At 41.8% G+C, this 20,947-nt stretch overlaps 1 protein-coding gene across 1 annotated transcript in view; it reads left to right on the top strand.

The window, feature by feature from the left end:
- Positions 1–461: 461 nt before the first annotated feature.
- Ccny (cyclin Y) overlaps positions 462–20,947 on the top strand; it is a 131,173-nt gene continuing 110,687 nt past the window's right edge. The window contains exon 1 of the mRNA XM_036187776.1: positions 462–1,063. Coding sequence (XP_036043669.1) covers positions 910–1,063 — 154 coding nt within the window. The 5' untranslated portion in view covers positions 462–909. The remainder of the gene's footprint in view (positions 1,064–20,947) is intronic.

Raw genomic sequence — 20,947 nt, 5'->3', positions numbered from 1 at the left:
TTCCTCAGCCCCTGTCCCCAGGGTCATTCTCAAGTCCTCGGTAGAGCTTGACGGAACACGGTGCGCTCAACCCGGAGCTTCTTCCAGCACTGGCGACACTCAGAAATCACCAGCCTGCCTCAGACAGGAGGCTGCGCTAAGGCTCCCTCCAGTGGGCGCCCCCTCGTGGCTCGGGGGCCACGATCTACTTCCTGCCGCTGCGACTTGGAAGCGGAAGAGCGGAGAGCCGCACTCAGCGACGACTTTTCCGCCGGGTGCCCGCAACTGCACACACCTTCCTGCGACTAGAATCTGCTTCCAGAGCAGAGGGGGCGGGACCGGGCCACGGGCAGGGGGCGGGGCCTAGCGGAGAGGTGCCCCTGAAACGGACGGGCGTGGGGCGGGGCCGCGCGGAAGAGGGCGGGACGGGAGGGACGCGGGCAGAGCGTGGGGCGGGGCTGCGCGAGCACCAGCTTGTGCGCCCGCCTTTCGCCGCGCCCCGCCGGGGACGCTCCCGCTCCTGCGGCCCACTTGGCTATTCCGCGCGTGCTCGCGTGTCCCCGGCGTGAACCGGAACCGCTTGCTGAAGTCCGGGCTGCGAGCCGGGCGGCGAACGGGAGCGCGGTGGGAGGCGGCCTGCGCGGCGCCGCCCGCCATGGCCGCGGCGGGGTGAGCTCTGCGCGGGGCCGCAGTCGCGGACTCAGCCTCCTCCGCCGCGAACCAGGGGCTGAGGCCGTAGTAGCCGGGGCCGCTGCCTGCCGGTCGCCGTAGCCACCCGCTTGTCGCCGCCGTCCATGGCGAGGCCCCGCCGCCGCCGCCGCTGCTGACCCGGGGCCCCGCGCGGCTTCCGCCCTCCGCGGGGCGCGGGCGGCCTGCCTTTGCGCCCGAGCCCGCGCCCGCGCCCCGGGGCTACCAGGCGGGCGGTTGACGATGGGGAACACAACCTCGTGCTGCGTGTCGTCCAGCCCCAAGCTCCGGAGGAATGCGCACTCGCGGCTGGAGTCCTACCGGCCCGATACGGACCTCAGCCGCGAGGACACCGGCTGCAACCTGCAGCACATCAGCGACCGGGAAAACATCGACGGTGAGCGGCGCCGCCTCTCCCTCTCCTCTCCAGCGGGGCTTGGAGCCTTGCGGGTCCGCTGCTTCGGGGCTAGGCCCGCAGGGAGTGGTGGAAACTTTGCTGGCCCGGCGTGGGGCAGGCGTGTACAGGGGTGCGACAGTATGCATGTGCCTGTGCTGTCTGGAGGTGACAGGGAAGGCCTCAGGCAGGGTGCTTTTGGGATGTTGCCAGAGGCGTTATGTTTGGGGTGGCAGTGGTATTTGTCCTTTCTAAAGGAAGGGAATTGTCACAACGGTGAGTTTTTTACCTGGAGGTCTTTACCTGGAGTTGGCCTGCCTTCCCCCCAGACAACTCTATTCCAACACTATTCCCCCCAAACTAAACCAGGCCCAAGGGAGTAAGTATGCTTGTGACTGTATATACCGCAGATATGTACATATGTATGGTATATGTGCATACACTCCCGCACACCCACATAAATACTTTATGGGATGGTTGCAGGGTTGAAGTAAAATGTTCACCTGAGAATGTTATTAATAACAATTATTACCAGGCGGCTGTGGGTTAATTTTTGCATGGGCTAGAATTACAGTCCTGTGAATTTCAGATTCCTCTGGGTGGCTTGGTTTATATATTTGAAAAAAGTTAAAGGAGTCACCTAGTAAGGAGACACCTAGTAAGTAACGTTTTATCTTACTGGTTGTACAGTACCCTTCTCAGTACTGTTTTATCATCAAACTCTAAAAGTAGTTTGTGCATTGCGCATAAAATACAGTTTATGTGATTCCCTACTCAAAAGATTAGAGTTGGAAATACATCCCCGTGCCTTGTTTTTTTGTTTTTGTTTGTTGTTTTTAACCAAAATCCTCATACAGTTTAGATAAACTCACCTGAAACTTTTCTTATGAGAATGAATTGGCAACCAGTATTGATTTATTCTTGCCGTCTTTGGAATGGAGCATGCCTTGTAATGTGAAAGGCTACATTTAAATGCTAAAGGAAAGAATTTTGTCATTGTTTCAGGTTAGGACAGCAGCTTTATTAAAGGAGTATCATAAGGATACTCGCAGTATATAGTCAAGTCTCATACTACATGATTTTCTTAGTGATGTTTCAGATTAATTTATGTGTATGTGTGTGTCTGTGGTTGTGTTACCTCTGAGTGTCAGTTGAGGTCAGAGGAAGGTGTTGTATCCTCTTGATCTGGAGTTACAGGTAGTTGTGAACTGCCCTCGGTGGGGTGCTGGGAACCTATCTCAGGTTTTCTGGAAGACCAGGAAGCATTCTTAATCACTGAGCCATCTCTCCAGCTGCAGTAGTGGTACTGTGTCCATGTGCTTGATCTTCTCTTTACATGACTTTAATTGTAGCCATGCATTTACACATTTTAAAACACGTAGAAGAAAAGGTTAGAACTCCTCCACCATAATAAAACTATTTGAAAGGAATGAGTGAAGAAATGAATGTTCATTGTAGAGAGCTGATACCAGTCCTGCACATGATTGACAAGCAGGACACATGGACTCCTTTAATAATTAATTGTATTGTACGGGTCTCTGTTAGGCCCTTTTCATGCAAGTCTGTACTGAACTTTGGGTGTGCCCCTCCATCCCTCACGGCCCTCACACTCCTCACACCTCCCCTTCTCCGTTCATCTTTGTTCCCAGTTTTGCTGCTACTTTCTTAGTGTTCCACACACAACATTTTATGTATCTAGATAGAAAACATGCAGTATCTGCCCTTCTGAGATTGACTTAATTTGCTTATTATTATTATCTCCAGTTGTATCCCATTTTACTTAGAATGACATAATTTCATCTTCATGGTAGAAGTGAATTCCATTGTATATAACTCATATTTTCTTTTTCCATTCCTCAGTTGATGACAGTGGTGCAGTAAACATTGATGTGCAATTATTTCTGTGATTTTTTTTTTTTCCAACTTTTGGACAAATACCCAGGAGTGGTGTAGCTGAGTCATAAGGTTGATTTATTTCTACCTTTTTCAGGGCTCTGCATACCGACTAACACATCTTGGGCTAGTTGACATTCTCCCCAGCAGGATGTAAGGGTGGCCCTTTGCGTTCTCAGAACGGCCTTTGCTCTCCTTTTCTTTTAGACGCCATTCTTAACGGAGCGAGGTAAAAATCATTGTCGTTTAAATTTGCATTTTTTAATGGCTAGTGATGTTAACTATTTTATATATTTTTGAGACAAGATCTCCCTATGTGGAAATCAATGTGTAGACCAGGCTGGCCTTGATCTCACAGAGATCCACCTGCTTCTGCTCCAGATGTTGGGATTAAAGTTGTGCTCTAACATTCTTGAGTTCATCCATTTGTTGCCAGTTTGTCCTTAATCTTTTCAGAACTGTCTAATTCATTAGACCAGTTTGTGATTAGGTAGTGTAGTTTTTTGATCACTGGTAAGGTTTTTGAGAACTTTGTCAGATGTATAGTGGAAAAGATTTCTCCCATCCTGTAAGCTGTCTCTCCATGCAGTTATTTCCCTGAGTGTGCTTAGATTTTCTTTACATTCATGAAAACCCATTTATCACTGTTGGTGCTAATTCTTGAGAGACTGAGTTTAGAAGTGTTTGCCCATGTTGATATCTTAAATGTTTCTTCTACTTCATCCTTATTAGTGTTAGGGTTTCAGGTCTTACCTTAAAGTCTTTGATCTGTTTAGAAGTGGTTTTTGTATGTGGTGAGAGACATGGGTCTAGTTTTATTCTTCCATGTGTAGATAGTATTGCCAGCAATATTTGTTGAGGAGGCTGTTTCCTCAAATCTGATTTTGTAAAAAAATGCTGTGGCTGTCTGGGTTTATAGCTGGGTCTCCTGTGCTGTCATTGGTACGTCTCTGCTTTTGTACTAGTATTGTGATGCTTTATTGTTTTCTTCTTTTTGAGACAGGGTCTTTGTAGCTCCGGCTGGTCTGAAACTCATTAAGTAAACCAGGCTGGCCTCAAACTCACAGAGATCTTACCTGCCTCTGTCTCCTGAGTGCTGGGATTAAAAGTGTGTGCCAATGATGTTTTTATTACCATGTTTCTGTAGTACAACTTGCAGTCAGGTGTGGTGATAAACTCCAGCATTATTCTTTCGATCAGGATTGCTTTACTAACTGGTCTTTGGTGTTTCTCTGTGATTTTTTTTTTTTTTTTCAGGCCCCACCTTTCCCGCCCATTTGTAAAGAAGAATGATGTCAGAATTTTGATGGGAATTGCATCCAATTTGTAGATTGTCTTTGATCGTCTAGCTATTTTCATAATATTTATTGTTCTCTTTATGAGCGTGGGATGATTTTCTGTCTTGTAGTATCTTTGGTTAATTTCTTTAGTGTTTTAAAATTTTCACAGTAGAAGTTTTTTCCTTCCTTGGCTAGCTTTATTACAAGGCTTTTGTTTGTTTGTTTTTGAGGTAATTGTGAATAGGATTATTTTTCTAATTTCTTTCTCAATATGTTCATTATTGGTGTTCAGGAAAGCTACTAATTTTTGTATATTGATTTTGTATCCTGGTCTTTGCTGAAATTGTTTTTTATTAGCTCTAATAGTTTTCTGGTTGTCTCTAGGCTCTCTTCTGTATAGATGACATTATTTGCAAATAAGGTTACTCTGACTTCTTTCTTTCCCCACTTGTATCTCTGTTATTTCCTTTTCATTAGGTTGTCCTACATAAAACTAAAGGCATAATATTGAGTAAGAGTGGAGATGGAACACCTTTGCCTTATCCCTTATTTTATTGGAAATGCTTTCAATACTCCCCCAATTAGTATAATGGTGGGTATAGGTTTGTTATCTATGGCTTTTATTATGTTGATATTATGTTCTTTGCATAATAATAAAAAGTTCTAGTTTCTCCAGAACTTTAATTAGGAAGGGTATTTTGTTGAAAGCCTTTTCTGCACCTATTAAGATAATCATGTGATTTCTGTCCATGAACCAATTTATGTGATAAATTGCACAAACCATTTTTTTTAGAATCATGAATGATCTTTCTGATATGTTCTTAAATTTTGTTTGGAGAAGTATTTTTCCTTTATGGTGTACACCAATATTTGGTGGAGGTTTTATGTTTCAAATGAGAGAGCAGAAACAACCCCAAAAAGAGAAAAAGAAAAACAAAAAAGATTAACATTTCAGAGAACCAAATTGAATATTCCTATGGGCTGTAATAAAGAAATGGAAATAAAGTGATTGCAATCAGCTTGTTGGCACTAGGCTTTGTCTCAGTTGGGGTTGTATTGCTGTGAAGAAACACCAGGACCCAAAACAGCTTCCCAAGGACAGGGTTTGTTTGGCTTCCATTCCTCAGTCTTGGTCCATTGAGGGAAGCCAAGGCAGGAACTCAACCGTGTGGGAACCTGGTGCTTACTGGCTTATTCCTCATGGCTCACATAGCCTCCTTCCTGATAGAACCCAGACCCACCAGTTCAGAGATGGCCCCACCAACAATGGACTGGACCCCCCACATCAGTTAGCTAATTAAATGCCAACAAGATTGACTTATGGAGGCCTTTTTTCATGAAGTTCTGTCCTCTTGGATGACTCCAGCTTGTGTCAAGTTGACATAAACAATCAGCACTGCATGGGCTTACAGAAGAATTTTGCTCTTTCATTTGAAAGATATCTAAGTTTCATTTGTTAGGCATTTTTTGAGAAAAGTCTTTGGAAGACCACAAACTTGTTCTGTAGAATTAGGGTAATTTTGAGTATAAAGCTATTAGTAAGGTTGTTGGTGGAGGCTGTAGTGTCCTCCAGTCCATTTTCTAGGACCATGCTAGTTTCAACCTACAAATACTAATTTGTCATTTAAATAGTGTTCTGCCTCCCAGATTCCACAGATGCATCTAGGATTTATCTAACCAGAAGTCTTCATCATTGGTTTCATTTAGAGCAGAAATCTAGGCCTATTCATTAGTATGAATAGGTTTATTTAAAGGTTCAAGTCATTCTAAGATGCAGATGGTCTGACTGACAGTGCAACCTGCTGTTCTGGGGTTCTTTTGATATGGAATCATGTAATAGCAACACATTTAAGACAGTGTGTATAGATGCACTGTGTGTCTTTACGTACGTATGTTTGAATATCTCAATTTCTGTGCTACAGTTGGTCTTTGGTGTCCTTGGGTTCTATGTATGGATTTATTTAACTGCTGACTACAAACACTTTTAAACACTTGTGTCTATACTGAATATATGTAAACTTGTTTTGTAATCTGTTCTCCACACATGCTAATAACTACATAAAGAACAGTTATGCTCAGTATTGTAAGTAATCTAGAGAGTATCTGTGTGTACAGAAGCATGTGCGTGAGCTGTGCGCAATTACTTGGCCATTTTCTAGGAGAGACTTGCTTCACTCCAATATCTAACAGGATCCTGGAATAGGCACCTGCAGCTACTGAAGAACAGCTGTATATTGTTAAATTATTAGTAAATTTTAAAAATTGCATCTCAAGAGTTCTTCAGTGTTCCATCACTGTTGTCCCTGTCTGTCTTATATCACGAAAACCATCCCAGACAACTGCTAGTATTGACGGTCGATAGTTCATGCCTCTTCCAGAATATCTGAAGTTTCTATAGATGGCAGATATATGCATTTTTCTACCCCACCTCTGTAACATGAACTGCTAAACAGTCTTGTTAATAAAAAACCTGGAGCCCGATATTGGGGTGAATGCTGAAAGATCAAAGAAACAGAACAATCCACAGCCAACGTCACCTTACCAACTCCTCAGCCTCTAGAGCATGAGTTCCTGTTTTCTCACGTCTTATATACTTTTCTGCCTCCTGCCATCACTTCCTGTGATTAAAGAAAGGCCTGTGTCCTTCCCAAACAAAGATATGAGATCTCAAGTGCTGATATTAAAGGTGTGTGCCATCAAACCTGGCTCTGTTCCCAGTGTGGCCTTGAACTCAGAGAGATCCAGGCAGATCTCTGCCTCCCGAGTGATAGGATTAAAGGTGTGTACCACCACACCTGACGTCCATGTCTAATTTGGTGACTGGCTCTGTTCTCTGATCTCCAGATAAGTTTTATTGGGGTACACAAATAAAATATCACCACACATCCCAAACATACACAGGGGCAGCATTTGTTCCTGGTATGTCAGTGATGTGCATTAAGGTAGGTAGGCTTCTCTGATGCATGTTGGGAGCTTGCTAGCCTTTTGTATTAGTGTTAGATTGTTTGTAGTTTTGAAAGTTGTGGCTGGTTTAACCCACTCCCTAGGAGTCATTTCTCATCAAGTCATTCACACGTCAAGAAACAAGACTACTTACCACTGATTATAAAAATTGCAGTCATCCTATCATAATCCTGTACCTAACACTGTTCAGAGTGTAAATGTAAGGAGGGATATAGTCTTAACAATTATAAAGGTGAATAAGAAAAGATAATAGGAGATGAGGAAGGATGGAGGATGCTGGGAAAGAACACATGAGCCATGGCAGGATATAAAGCCAACTGTTTTTCTAGTTTAACTCTGTCTTAAATCCCCCCAACCTACACACACACACACACACACACACACACACACACACACACTTGCAGTGGGTAAGTGTATAAAAATGCAATTGATAGTACATGTAAAGCAAAGCTCCACAGCTTCAGAATGGCTATTGTAACTATATAGAATTTCATTGAAATATATAGACTTTGGAATTGGGTAAGCGCTTGCTTTAGTGGCTACAATAATCTAGCTAGCTCCATGGTATGTATGTATGTGTGTTTGTTTGTTTCTTTTTCTAGTAAGTTTTTTACAATGAAGTGCTTTTTTTTTAAATAAAGTGAAAAGAAATAGAAAACCTAGATATGTGTATTTCAGAATATTGTGAAGCATCAAGTTTGTTTTGAGATTGTTAAACTATGGGAAAGGAAAAAAATTACTCATTTTCTTAGTGAAGATCAATTAAGTGAGTTCTGTATGAAAGTAGAGATCTTTGTAAGCTGTAAGATGTACTAAATTAACAACAGTTACCTTTTAGTTCACATTACGCTCTGATAATTTTCAACATGTTTTGTTAGGTAGATACAGTGGTTCACAACAGTCTTTAAACAGCAATCTGTTATTTAAAAACTACTAGTTAAAAGAAAATTAACTTAAAATGGTTAAGTTTTGCATAAAAGCCAGTAAGGCAGTAAGGATCAAAATGAGGCCAAATGCTTAGTAAACTGAAAGTGCTTGATACCATTGTGAACATGACCCCAATATCTACTTTCTTGTGTTAAATGTAAAATATGCTCCAAGAACTACAACTGACTATTTGAACTGTGCCTAGGCAGAGGAACTAGAAATCCAGAACCACAGCCTACCCAGGATATGTCAAGGGTGACTGGGAAAGAATCACAGCACCGTTCCTGTAGTAGGCTGAGGAACTCGCCAAATCTTTTAGTGCCTTCAACTCAGGCTAAACTGGAATTTGTGAAAGAATTTTACAACTAGCTAAGAAGCAGGACAGAGGTCTTATTAAAGATATTTTATAACATTTAAGCATGAGGATTAAGAAAAAGATGCACACAGAAAGTAAGCTAAGGCACACTCCAGAGCATGGGGTGGGCTTTCTAAAGACTAGTCAAACTTCACTGTCTTTGCAATAGTCATATATAGGACTTTGATGGGTTTTGAGATTATGATCTTCAAAGAATGGCTAAGGAATCTAAGTGATTCCTTAGGTGTCTGTTGAGGGTATTTGACAGGACCAGGTAAAGCTTTAGATGCAGCTATGATGCAGGAGCTTAGGATGTCTTCATTAGAAATAAAGGCAGCAGTCCTGTCCCAACTTCCCAGAGGAATGAGGCCCTACTCAAGGTCATATACATTCAAGCCATAAGTCTGGGTCATTGCTATTTTAATTTCAAAATATCTATATACAAAAGAGTATTAATCCCAGGTCAACAGCCTTCTCTGCAAATGTGAATTTTGCTAGAATTCTTGCTACTCAGGTGGCAAGAGATTTGGACCAGACTCCTGTGAGGCACTTTTTAAACTTCGAGTGTCCCCATAATTCCCCATGTCCTTTTGTTGTGCCTCAGATAGAACTGGGTAGGTTTAGGTTAAAACAGCTGTAGGATTTGTAAGTGGGGAGCTAGCTAGCTTTGGAATTGGATGTAGAAGTACCCCTCCTATTCTTTCTAAAGTCCCAGTAGGATGCACACTGTAGTCAGCAGTCTTGAAAAACTTTCCCAGGTACCTACAGGGGTGGAGTCCACCTAGGCAGACTGTGCCACCAGAGCATGTTCGTTAGATAGAAGCTGAAACCAGAGTTTTATTTTGAGAAAAATGTTCTTCAGAGAATGGGGTTTTGAGGTGGGTATAAATACACTACGCATTAACTGTTTGCTGTCTGTGGAGGGGGCACTGGGTGTGAAGAAGTTCTACCAGTCTTGATGAGGTTGTTAGAGATTCTTTAACATTTCTTTTTTGTTTTTTTCAAGACAGGGTTTCTCTGTGTAGCTTTCAGGTCTGTCCTGGAACTCACTTTGTATATCAATCTGGGCTTGAACTCACAGAAGTCCACCTGCCCTCTGCCTCCTGAGTGCTGGGATTAAAGGCATGCGCCACCGCTGCCTGGCTCTAACATTTCTTTGAGGAGTGAGTCTGACTAAGTCCATAGTTGGAAAAAGCTCAGAAAATAAACTCTCTACCCTTTCTCAGCGCCTTAAACTGCTTGTATCTGTTGCTGTAGTTCTCTTCCTTTGGAGGAAAGTGGCATGGGGTGACAGAAACTGAGTAGTGTTGGTCTGACAACTCACAAATGGGCAGATTCTTGCCCTCACAAGGTTCTGCCTGTTAAATCTCTATCATTTCAGGGCTTGGCTAGCTGCAAACCAGCAGCCACTGCCTTACCAGAGTCAGCTTTTTAAATACAGACAAAAATCTTGAAAACTTTTTTTTCACCTTTTTCAGAATGTTGACATTCTGTATATCAGTTTTAGCTTTGTAATGGAACATTCCTTTAAAAAATTCAACTCTGGTTTTGGTGTGAAAGTGAATTGTGTAAAGGGATTTCTAAAAAAACACTGTAGTCATCATAATACCTCTGGGCTAGGTGGTTGATGGTCCATGGTTGTACTTCTATTACAGAAGATCTCAGTGTGGTTTGTTGCTTTACAGACTTGTTTCCTAGGGGTTGTGATTGTTTTTTGTCCTCAGTCATTGCTTTATGATTTTTGTCCCCTCTTTTGGATGATAGACACTAGTACCTTGCTTAGGAGAGAGGTACCAGCATCCTGAAATGTGGGATTACACAGCAAGCTCCTGGTATCCAGGGAAATACAGCTGGTTTACACTGAAGATAATTGTTAGCTATATTTACCTCCATGCCAGTTTGCTTTGTAAGCTTACAGCAGTCTTTGGTGAGTGGTGAAATGCAAATCACTTCAGTTTTATGCTTGCCTAATACAGACCTTACTGCAGGATGACTAGGACATGCTCTACATGGGAATTCACATGCTTGCAGACATTTGCATGGCTGAATGCTGAAGACATGTCTGAAGCAAGTGTTTTATTGTAGATGGGTGCTTCTACTCTTAACAGACAAAAAGGACAGATTGTTAAAGATGTGAGTAAACTCTCCTACAGACTTATTTGTGGGTTGGTTAGTTGGTTTGTTTTAGATAGGGATCTGTCCGTATAACCCAGACTGTTCTGAACTTTTTTCCATTTTAAAAACTAAAATACTCTTTATTAATTCTTTGAGAATTTCTTAAAATTTATTTTGAGGGGTCAATGGTAGCATATGCCTTTAATCCCAGCTCTCAGGAGGCAGAGACAGGTGGTTCTTTGAGTTTGAGGTCAGCCTGGTCTACAGAATGAGTTCCAGGACAGCTGGGGCTACATAGAGAAACCCTGTCTCAAAAACAAACAAACAAAATAAATGCATTTTGGTCATATTCACCTTCTTCCCTGTCCTCCTTGATCCACTGTCCTATCCACCCAACCTCATGTTCTCCCTCTGCCCCTCTTTCTCAACCCTTTTAGTCCAATTTGTGCACCCAAATACTCTTAATCTTAAGCGTGGGGATGTCCCTGGAGCATCTATCTGCCAGAGGTTACATACCTAAAGAAAACTGACTATCCTCCCAGCAGTTGTCAGATGCTAATAGCTTCTCAGCTATGATGGGAGTTCATGCCCACCTTCCATCCTCCATGCTGGAATTTTGTCTGAAATGAGCTTGATTATGTCTTATGCCGCTGGCTGTCACAAACAGTGAGAATTCATCTTGCTCAAATGTGCTATTGCCCTGTTGTACCTAGTAAACAATCTCCAGTTATCTACAGTCATTTGCTACCTCTGGCTTGGACTACAATCTTTCTGTTCCGTCTTGTGCAAAGATGCCTGAGTCTTAGAAGGAGGGAGTATGATCTCATGTCCCATTTAGGCTTCAGTGCCAGGCAGGCTCATACTCTTTGTACATTGACCACCTGTGGGTCTCTGTATTAATCGCCACTTACTGCAAAAAAGAAGCTTCTCTTGATGGGAGTTGAGGTACACTAATCTATTGGTAGAAGAATAATTACTAAGGAGATGGTTTAATACTGTGTCCATTTAGTAGAATAATAGTAGAAGATTCTTTCCTAGGGCCTGTCACCTCACTAGCCCCAGGCTGGCTCTGAAAAAAACGATACCAAGTATGGGTTTCATCTTGCAGGATAAGCTTTAAATCCAACCGGAAACTCCTGTAACATTTGTAGTACTTTTGAACCATATTTTACCAGGCCAGTCATTATTGTAGCTCAGAGAATTGACCAGTGATTACTTTTTCCTCCAGTAGTGTGCCTGCTACTTTGCAGCACTCTGAAAGCTAGCCACTTGTATGAAGCTACAAGATCAGCACCATCTTGCTTTCACCATGTTCTACACTCAAAGGTCTTATAGTCAAGTTTTGGAGGGTAACTAAGAGTGAGGTCAATAGCCTATAGTGCTGGGGAGTCTATGGGACCCCTCTGGTCAACAGCTCAAGTACCTTTCCTGGTACTTGACTTTTTATTTGCAGTTATGAGATGTCTAGTTGAAGTATTGCTTCCTCCTGTTATAGGGTGACTCCATTTAAACTCATAATGTGTGTGTGTGTGTGTGTGTGTGTGTGTGTATGGATGTGTCTATGGTAGTAGGTTTCCTTATTCTTTGCCATTTCATTCCCTACCCTATTGTTTCCTGATTTCCCTTTTCCCTTGGTATCATTACATTCTATATTCCCTCCTTTGAAAGAGTTTCTCATCCCCCATAGCCTCTTACTATGTATTCCTAACTATGTATTCCAAATGAAACATACATACATACTTGTGTTAATCAGAGTTCTAGAGGAAAGAAGCTATAGGACATACGTATTAAAAGAGGATGTATTGGATTGGCTTAAGTCATCCAGTCTGGTAATTTAACAGTTGTTATCTTTAAAATACCATTCCATTATTCTAATAACCAAGGCAACTTAGAGAAGTTTATTTGAGCTTCCAAATCCAAAGGGCAGCAGGAGCAGGAAGCTCAAAGCTTGTGTCTTGAATCCCAAACCAGCAAGCAGAGAACTAGGAGCAGGGAGAGACCTTAAGCTTTCAAAGCCTACCCAGTGACATGCTTCTTTCAGCAAGGCCACACCTCCTGTCGTGGTGTGAATGAAAATGGCCCCCATAGGCTCATAGGGAGTGGCACTGTTAGGAGGTGTGGCCTTGTTGGAGGAAGTGTGTGACTAGGGGTGGGCTTTGAGGTTTCAGAAGCTCAAGCCCTACTGGTCCATTCTTTCTTCCTGCTGCCTGCTGATCCAGATGGAGGACTCTTTGACTACTTCTCCAACACCATGTGTGCCTGAGTGCTGCCATGCTTTCTGCCCTGACGATAGTAGACTAAACCTCTGAACTGTAAGCCAGCCCCAATGAAATGTTTCCTATATGAATTACCATGATCATGGGTTTTCTTCACAGAAATAGAAACTAAACAAGACACCCCCCCTAAACTTCCCTAAACAGCACATGTAGGTATGTGTTGTGGAGAAAATATACTAGAACCTTTGATAGCTCTACTTAGGGCCATAGCCTCTGTAGGTAGCTCACAAAGGTGCTATCACTGACAAGTATTAAGAGCTTGGGATTTGTAGGTTCTGTTTTCTGTGGGTCCACAAACAGTAGTCATTTAAATTCTAAATTCTAGGCTTTCTGTTGGGAGTTAAGAACACAATGATCAGTATTACCAAGGCTTGTCCTTAAGGACCCTAGTGATCTGCTGGGTATCCACATGGGCATTTACTGTTCTGTATACAAAGGAAGGAGTCCAGTTGAGGGAGTATGATGAGGGAAAGTTTGCAAGACAGTAAGATGAATGGCAGGTAGGAGACAAGCCAGTGTGCCTCAGAAGGGGAGACTTTATATCTCTGAAAGACATAGCCAGGTTAGGGGACAGGGTCATTTTTATAGTTGGGTAGGTTAGACTTGGTAGTAACTCAGTTTCCAAATGTCTTTCAAAATGAATTTGGCTCATTCATAGGATGTTTGGTAGAGATTTCATATGACTGGTGTACATCGGAAACTTTTTTTTTTTCTTTGAGTATTTTTCATGTATTTTAGATTTTGAAAATAAAGGGTCTCATGGAACATAGTATAGTTCTCTTCAGAACTGCCAGTGAATATGGTATATTTTGTTGAGCACGAGAAAGCAGCCTTCATGGAATGAGAGTGCTCCTAGCTGCAGGATCCTAGAGACCCTATTTACCTAGAAGAGAGCAGAGCTCTTAGGACTTGCTCCTCAGCACATCACACAGCAGTGTCAGCTGTGTGCCAGGACTCCAGAGAGTAAGATTCCTGTCAGAAACTGTTATTGGACCCTGTTGCTTCTCTTCTGTCCAGTTTGGGCAGTGTGGCTGTAGATCACCAAGAAGAAAGTGACCCATCTCAGAGCTTTAAAAACAAAACAAAAACTGTGTTAGTCTGAATAAGAATTACTACCCAGAGAATTGTGTTAGCTTTCAACCTGTGTAGCACCATCAGATCCTTATAATCTGTCAGGTTTTATAGTTTAGGACCTTGCACTGCATATTTTGAACATGAAAGAATTAGGTCTGCTGTCACCTGAACTTGTCCTCGCCTCACTTCCTGCCACATTGGCCTCTGAAGCTAGTAATAAAGTATCTTCCAGTCCAAGTTATCTGAGGGTAAGCAAGAGAGATTCCCTAAGAAGGAAGCCATAATTTTGTTTGATGAACTAAGCTCACAAGGAACCAAAGTCCACTGACTCTCAGGAAATGGTACCATAGAAGAGTCTGAACACCAGAAGATATATTGTTGTCAGCCTTGGAGGCTGCCTATGACAAACATTAATTAAGATTCTGTCAGTTGTATTTATCAGAAGTCTATTAAACTTGACTTGGGTAACTCAGTTGGCAGAGTGCCTTGTCCAACATTTACTGGCTTTCAGTCTCCAACCCATATAAACTGGGTGTAGTGGTACAAGCCTGTATTCCAATCCCAGGCATGGAGGCAAGGGGATTAGAAGAAGTTCAAGGTCATCTTCAGCTGGGTAAATTTGAGGCTAGCCTGGGCTACCTTGACTTAAAGAACAACTACTAAAAGTTGACGAGTACTTGAGTTGAGGAATTGGGAAAAGAAAAATTACTGTATATGAAGACTTTCTATGGAGTCCAAGGGCAAAAAGCTGTACCAAGTTTCACAAGGAACTGGAATTAGGAGTTGGGAGCCTGTACAAACTGAGATGATTATCTCCTTCATTAATCTTTCTCTATGTCACAAATTTGCTTCTCAGAAATTCCTTATAAACTGGTTCTCTTTCTTTGTCTATATATCCTAGAAATTTGCCACCCCCTAAATCCTTCCTTTTAGGACTACAAAAAGCCTAAGGAGTCTTTGTTTCCCAGTAGAGTAAGGAGTTGACTCAGTTCATTCAGTGGGTGGCTCCTCTGGAGTAAAGGATCAAATGAACAGAGGTGCTGAGTTCCTTTGCCTTGTATTTCTTGACCCTGGCCCTTTAAGGAATGTGAGACACTTACTGTTTTAGCTTTGAGTTTGGATGTGTCCCATGTCTCTTCTGGATTGAGTTTAGGTTATGCATTTTGTCATTAGTATGGCAGGAGTTGTGTATCATAAGAGACTGTGCTCCCTGTTGGTTTTAGCCTTTGTCATGTGGACTTGGATCCCTGACCAGACTGAGGTTCTGTGTGTCTGTCTTCCAAGCACGTAGAAGGTAAGCCAGACTTGACCTCCTAGAAGATTCTGGCCTCTGGTGTTCCAGAAGGATCAACTAAGTGTCTTCCTACACCTACAGTTGGAACTTGTGATTCTCCTAGTATGTTAATTACCTCAGGGAATGCAGGTCAGTGGTGGAGCAATTCCTCAGCCTTCTACTCTGCCAGCTCTGACTGCCGGTCATCTGGCTATTCTGCCTCCACTGCCCTGTCTTCCTGCAACTGACTGGTAGAATCTGGTTATTATTGGAGACTTTTCTTGATCTCCCCCTGCCTGTGTGTGTGTGTGTGTGTGTGTGTGTGTGTGTGTGTGTGTACATGTATGGATACCATTTGTAGTCTAAAGGGCAATTTCATATGTTCCTCAGGTGTCTCTCACTGGCCTAGAGCTCACCAACTAAGCTTGCTAACCAGTGAGCGCCAGATGTATGCAGGTCTTCTCTAACCCAGTGCTAGTATTACAGATCACCATGCCTGTTTTCTCTGCTCCCTCCATCCCTCACATCCTCAGGTCTTTGTGTTTGTGTGAATACTTTAATGACTGAACAATCTCCCCAGGCCTCTCCACCCTACATCTTTGTAGATGGCTATTTTTTGTTTGTTTGTTTGTTGCTTGTTTGCATTTTAGTGATAAAAGTAACCACTTAAGTGTGTAGTTCAGTGGAAGTAAGTACCTTCATACTGTTTTGTACCAGTTACCACCAGCCATGTCTAGAGCATTTCGTTGATTCTTGCTCAGTTAGGAAGCACTGACTCTTCATTCCTCCATTCCTCAGCCCCTCTTTGAGTTTACACTTCTAATAAGTGCGGCCTGAAGTATTTATCCTCTTAGAACAGGCTCGGGTGTCATGTTGTCTAGATTCATCAATTTTGCAGTGTGGTCAGGATAACTTCCCTTTTCAAGGCTGATAGACCTCATGGTCTGTGCCACATGTGGTTAATCATTAGCTTGTCATGGACATCCAGTTTGCTTCTACCATTCAGCTATTCAGATAGGTGTTGCCATGAACAAGATACATAGATCTATTTGAGCCTTGTTTTTGATTGTTTGGGGTATATACTCAGAAGTGAAATTTTGCTAGGACTGCTGTACTTTGAAACCTTGATGCTTTGGCAAATTTGTGTTCTCATGTAATATTAAATGTGACAAAAATAAAATTGATCAGAAGTTGGATTGCTGTACCTTTTACTTCGTAAAGACCAAAACAGATGACAGCAATTTCTAAAGTCATTCTTTTTCTAAAATATTGCTTCCCATCTTATTTATAGAGCTGTATATTGAATGGAAAATTGAGAAAAGAATGTAGAAAGGGATCATTTATGTTCCTATTTTTCAGAATAGTGCTTATTTTTTGGTATTTTAAAGTAATGTTTTATGTTGATTATGAATATCCTAGTGAAACATCTACATATGATTACATACAATTTATAGCTTGAAATATGTTTGTATCAGAAAGGAAATTTATTTATTCACTGATTGATTTTTTCTCCCTCAAATGTATAAAAGTTTTTACATTCATATGTGGATATAAATGGGACAATACTATGACTGTGTAATTCCCCTTTTTTATTTTTATAAGAGGAAGACCTCTTTTGATATATTGTGTACCCTAATAAACTTGTCTTTGGATCAGAGGACAGAGCCAGCCACTAGATTAGACATAGAGGCCAGACAATGGTGGCATACACCCTTAATCCTATGAGGAGGCAGAGATCCATTTGGATCTCTGTGAGTTCAAGGCCAGACTGGAAACAGAGCCAGGCAGTGATGGCACACACCTTTAATCCCAGGAAGTGATGGCAGGGCAGAGAAAGGTATACACAGCGTGAGGAAATAGGAACTAAAGCAGTTCTGTTGAGACCTTTTCCCAGTGAGGGCTCAGAGGTTTTTAGTCAGAGGATCCGTGGAGTTGGCTGTGGCTTGCTCTGCTTCTCTGATATTCCAGCTTTCACCCCGGTATCTGGCTCTGGGTTTTTTATTAAAAAGACCATCTAAGATTTGAAAAACAACCTCTAAGTGATTATATAAAACATTATTATTAAATATTGTTAATAAAATGTAATTATTTTATTTTTGTGATTTTATTTTATTTTATTTAGATAAGATCCCTTGAAGCCAGGCTGGTCGTTAATTTTGTTGTGTAGTTGAGGATGACCTTGAACTTCTGTTATTCTTGCTTCTGCCTCCGAGTGCTAGAATCATAGGTGTGCACCACCACAGTTGGCTTTTGATTCTGCCGATCAAATTCAGGCCATTGTATATGTTAGGCAGACACTCTATGGACTGAGCTATATTCACAGTATCCATAATTAAGAGAGTACTCATTATACTAGACTTGAGTCATTTGATTTAAATTTGGGGTAAGTGCTTTGAAAAAAACCCAAAAATTCTTGTAAGTAGTAATCTAGTATCTTGTTTGCATGCTTTTGAGGGTCTTTCCTTAGGATATGTTCCTAAAAGTAAGTTTGCTTTCAGGGCTGACCATTTGGTATTGGACAACCAGTTGGTGTGCTCTTCCTTGAGAAAACTGTTTCTCCTGCTCTCAGCATTCCTTACTAGCCTGCATTTCTTTATGTAGGGTTCAGGCCCTGAGGTCTCTCTCCTGTGCACACATGTCTCTTGTTGTCCTTGTTCATTTTTGAATGGTTGTGGTTTTGCTGTAATGATCTCTGTTTCAAAGAGAGGTCTGCTTAATGAGAGGTAAGGACCACTCTTATCTGTAGATATAAGAACAGATATTTGGAATATAGTTAGAGATTGTGCTGGTTTAGTAAAGTGGTTGTAGGTTCTCCTCCACAATCTGTGACTTTACCAGCTCTGAGTAGTTGGCTAGGTTTGGTCTCTCTCTTGTTGATTGGATCTCAAATCCAGTAAGAGAGCTGTTGGTTACTAACAAGGTCTGGGTGCCAATGTTGACTAGGATTATCATATCAGATTATATTTAGGGATGTATGTTGCTCAAAATCTAAATGGTCTTATTAAAAAAACCCTCCCATGGGTGTCAACAAAGCATGGCTTCTCAAGTTGAGGTAGGACTAAGCTCCTCCCTTTGTATTGAGGCTGGGCAAGGCAATGGGTTCCCAAAAGCCAACTTAGGTGTTCCCTGATTCCACTGCTAGGAGTTCCATAAATAGACCAAGTTATACAACTGTCACACGTACATTGAGGGACTAGGTTGGTCCCATGCAGGTTCTCTAGCTGTTGGTCCAGAGTTTATGAACTTCTATGAGCCCAGGTTAATTGTTTCTGTGGGTTTCCTTATGATGACCTTGATCTCTTGGCTCATACAATCCTTCCTCCCTCTGTTCAGTAGGATTCCCAGAGCTCAGCCCAGTTCTTGACTTTGGATCTCTGCATCTGTTTCCATCAGTTACTGGACGAAGTTTCTCTAATGACAATTAGGGTAGTCACCAATCTGATTACAGGACAAGGACAGTTCAGACACCTTCTCCACTATTTCTAGGAGTTTTAACTGGGATCATCCTTGTGGGTTCCTGGGAGTTTCCCTGGCACCAGTTTCTCCCTGACCCTGAAATGTGCCCCCATCAGGACATCTCTTTCATTACTCTCTGCTTTCATCCCACCTCCAACCCTCCTAACCTGACCCCTCATGTTTCATCTTCCCACCCCAGCCCACCCCAGTCTACCCAGGAGATCTCTTCTATTTCCCTTTCCCAGGGAAATCCATGTATCCCACTTTGTGCCCTCCTTGTTACCTAGCCTCTCTGGGCTGTGAATTGTAGCCTGGTTATCCTTTATTTTACAGCTAATCTTTTATGAGTGAGGAAATACCAAGTTTGTCTTTCTAGGTCTGGATTACCTCACTCAAGTTGGTTTTTTTTTTTTCCTAGTTCCATCCATTTGCCTGCAAATTTCATGATGTTGCTTTTTTTTTGTTTGTTTGTTTTTTGTTTTAACCTCTGAGTAATATTCCAATGTGTAAATGTACCACATTTTCTTTACCCATTCTTCCATGGAAGGGCATCTAGGTTGTCCAGGTTCTGGCTATTATGAATAAAGTTGCTATACACATAGTTGAATAAGTGTCCTTGTGGTATGATTGAGCATCCTTTGGATATATGCCCAAGATTGGTATCGCTGGGTTGTGAGGTAGGTTGGTTCCCAGTTTTCTGAGAAACTGCTATACTGTTTGGCAAAGTGGCTGTACAAGTTTGCACTCCCACCAACAGTGGAGGAGTGTTCTTCTTGCTCCACATCCTCTCCAACATAAGCTGTCATTTGATCTTAGCCATTCTGACAGATGTAAGATGGTATTTCAGAGTCGTTTAGATTTGCATTTCCCTGATGGCTAAGGATGTTGAACATTTCTTTAAGTGTATCTTAGTCATTTGAGATTCTTCTATTGAGAATTTTCTGCTTAGATGTGTACCCCATTTTAAAATTGGGTTATTTGGTATTTTGATATCTAGGTTTTTGAATTCTTTATTTTGTAGATCAACCTTCTGTCAGATGTGGGGTTGGTGAAGATCTCTTCCCATTCTGTAGGCTGCTGTTTTCTCTTATTGACAGGATCCTTTGCCTTACAAAAAGCTTTTCAGTTTCAGGAGGTCCCATTTATTAATTGTTGATCTCAGTGTCTGTGCTACTGGTGTTCTATTCAGGAAGTTGTCTCCTGTGCCAGTGTGTTCAAGGTTACTTCCCATTTAAAGGAACAGTTTTTAAAGAAAGCAAGTTTGTTCACCTTGACCTTTGTGTATCCCGAGCTGACCAGATTTAGTCCTTCCTCAGACTCTGATGTGCAAGGATTACAAGTGTGCATCACCAAGGCTAATGTGGCAAGGTTTTGGAGATTGATGAATTTTTTTTTAAATAGGCAAGAATATAAAACACACAACTAGGGATGTTGAAATAATCTCAGGACTTGGGCAATTGAGGTTAAATCCTGAGTTAAAGGACTAGTTGGATTATATATCAAATTTAAAAAAAAATTGAAACTGAACTCTGAGCATGGTGTTTTACATGGGCTTACATTGTTAATGTCAGCATTGTTTATGCTGAGATAGGATGGTTTCCTGGAATCTGAGGCTAGCCTGGGCTACTAAATGTTATTTTTCAGGTGTTTAGTGTTTGATAGACATTGGAGAATGGTCATTACACTCAGTAGATTCTTCCTTTATTCTCTACCGCATGTTCTGAACATCTGTGAGGACCATGACATTATATTATGTACATCAGTATTAAATGTTGCCAATTTCTGAAACCAGAGTTGTCTGGTTTACCTTTTAGAATTGTGCAACCAATAACAAGACCAAGCAGCAAGACCTGAGCAGGGAAGGAAGGAGGCTTTTGGCTAAGAATAGAAGTAGGCGATAAAATACAAAATCAAAGTCTTAACTCCTTGGTGCATGGGAGGTAATAGTTACAGGATCAAAGAAATGGGAGGAATGTTCCTGTGACTTTGAAATGCTCAGAGATTTTCATGAGGTAACCCTTTTTACTCCTTTTATGGTTCTTCCATATTGCCATGACAGTTGTAAACTGCTGTATTGTTGGAATGTGTTTGGCTTACAGGTGAAATTATAAAGTTAGAGGTCATCTGGCTGACACTGTGGCAGCCTTCTTAGATCCAACCAGTTTTGGCCAATTCACTTAAAGAGCCACTTCTAGCCTTAAATCCTGTTCTTAAGATAATCAGGAATAGGGATGGAGTAGGTGGAGATTACTAAAATATGCAAGACATGACTTC

This window comes from Onychomys torridus, chromosome 5, assembly GCF_903995425.1.
Source record: "Onychomys torridus chromosome 5, mOncTor1.1, whole genome shotgun sequence".
In the NCBI taxonomy this organism is placed as follows: Eukaryota; Metazoa; Chordata; class Mammalia; order Rodentia; family Cricetidae; genus Onychomys; species Onychomys torridus.
This window is presented reverse-complemented; position numbering and strand designations above follow the sequence as displayed.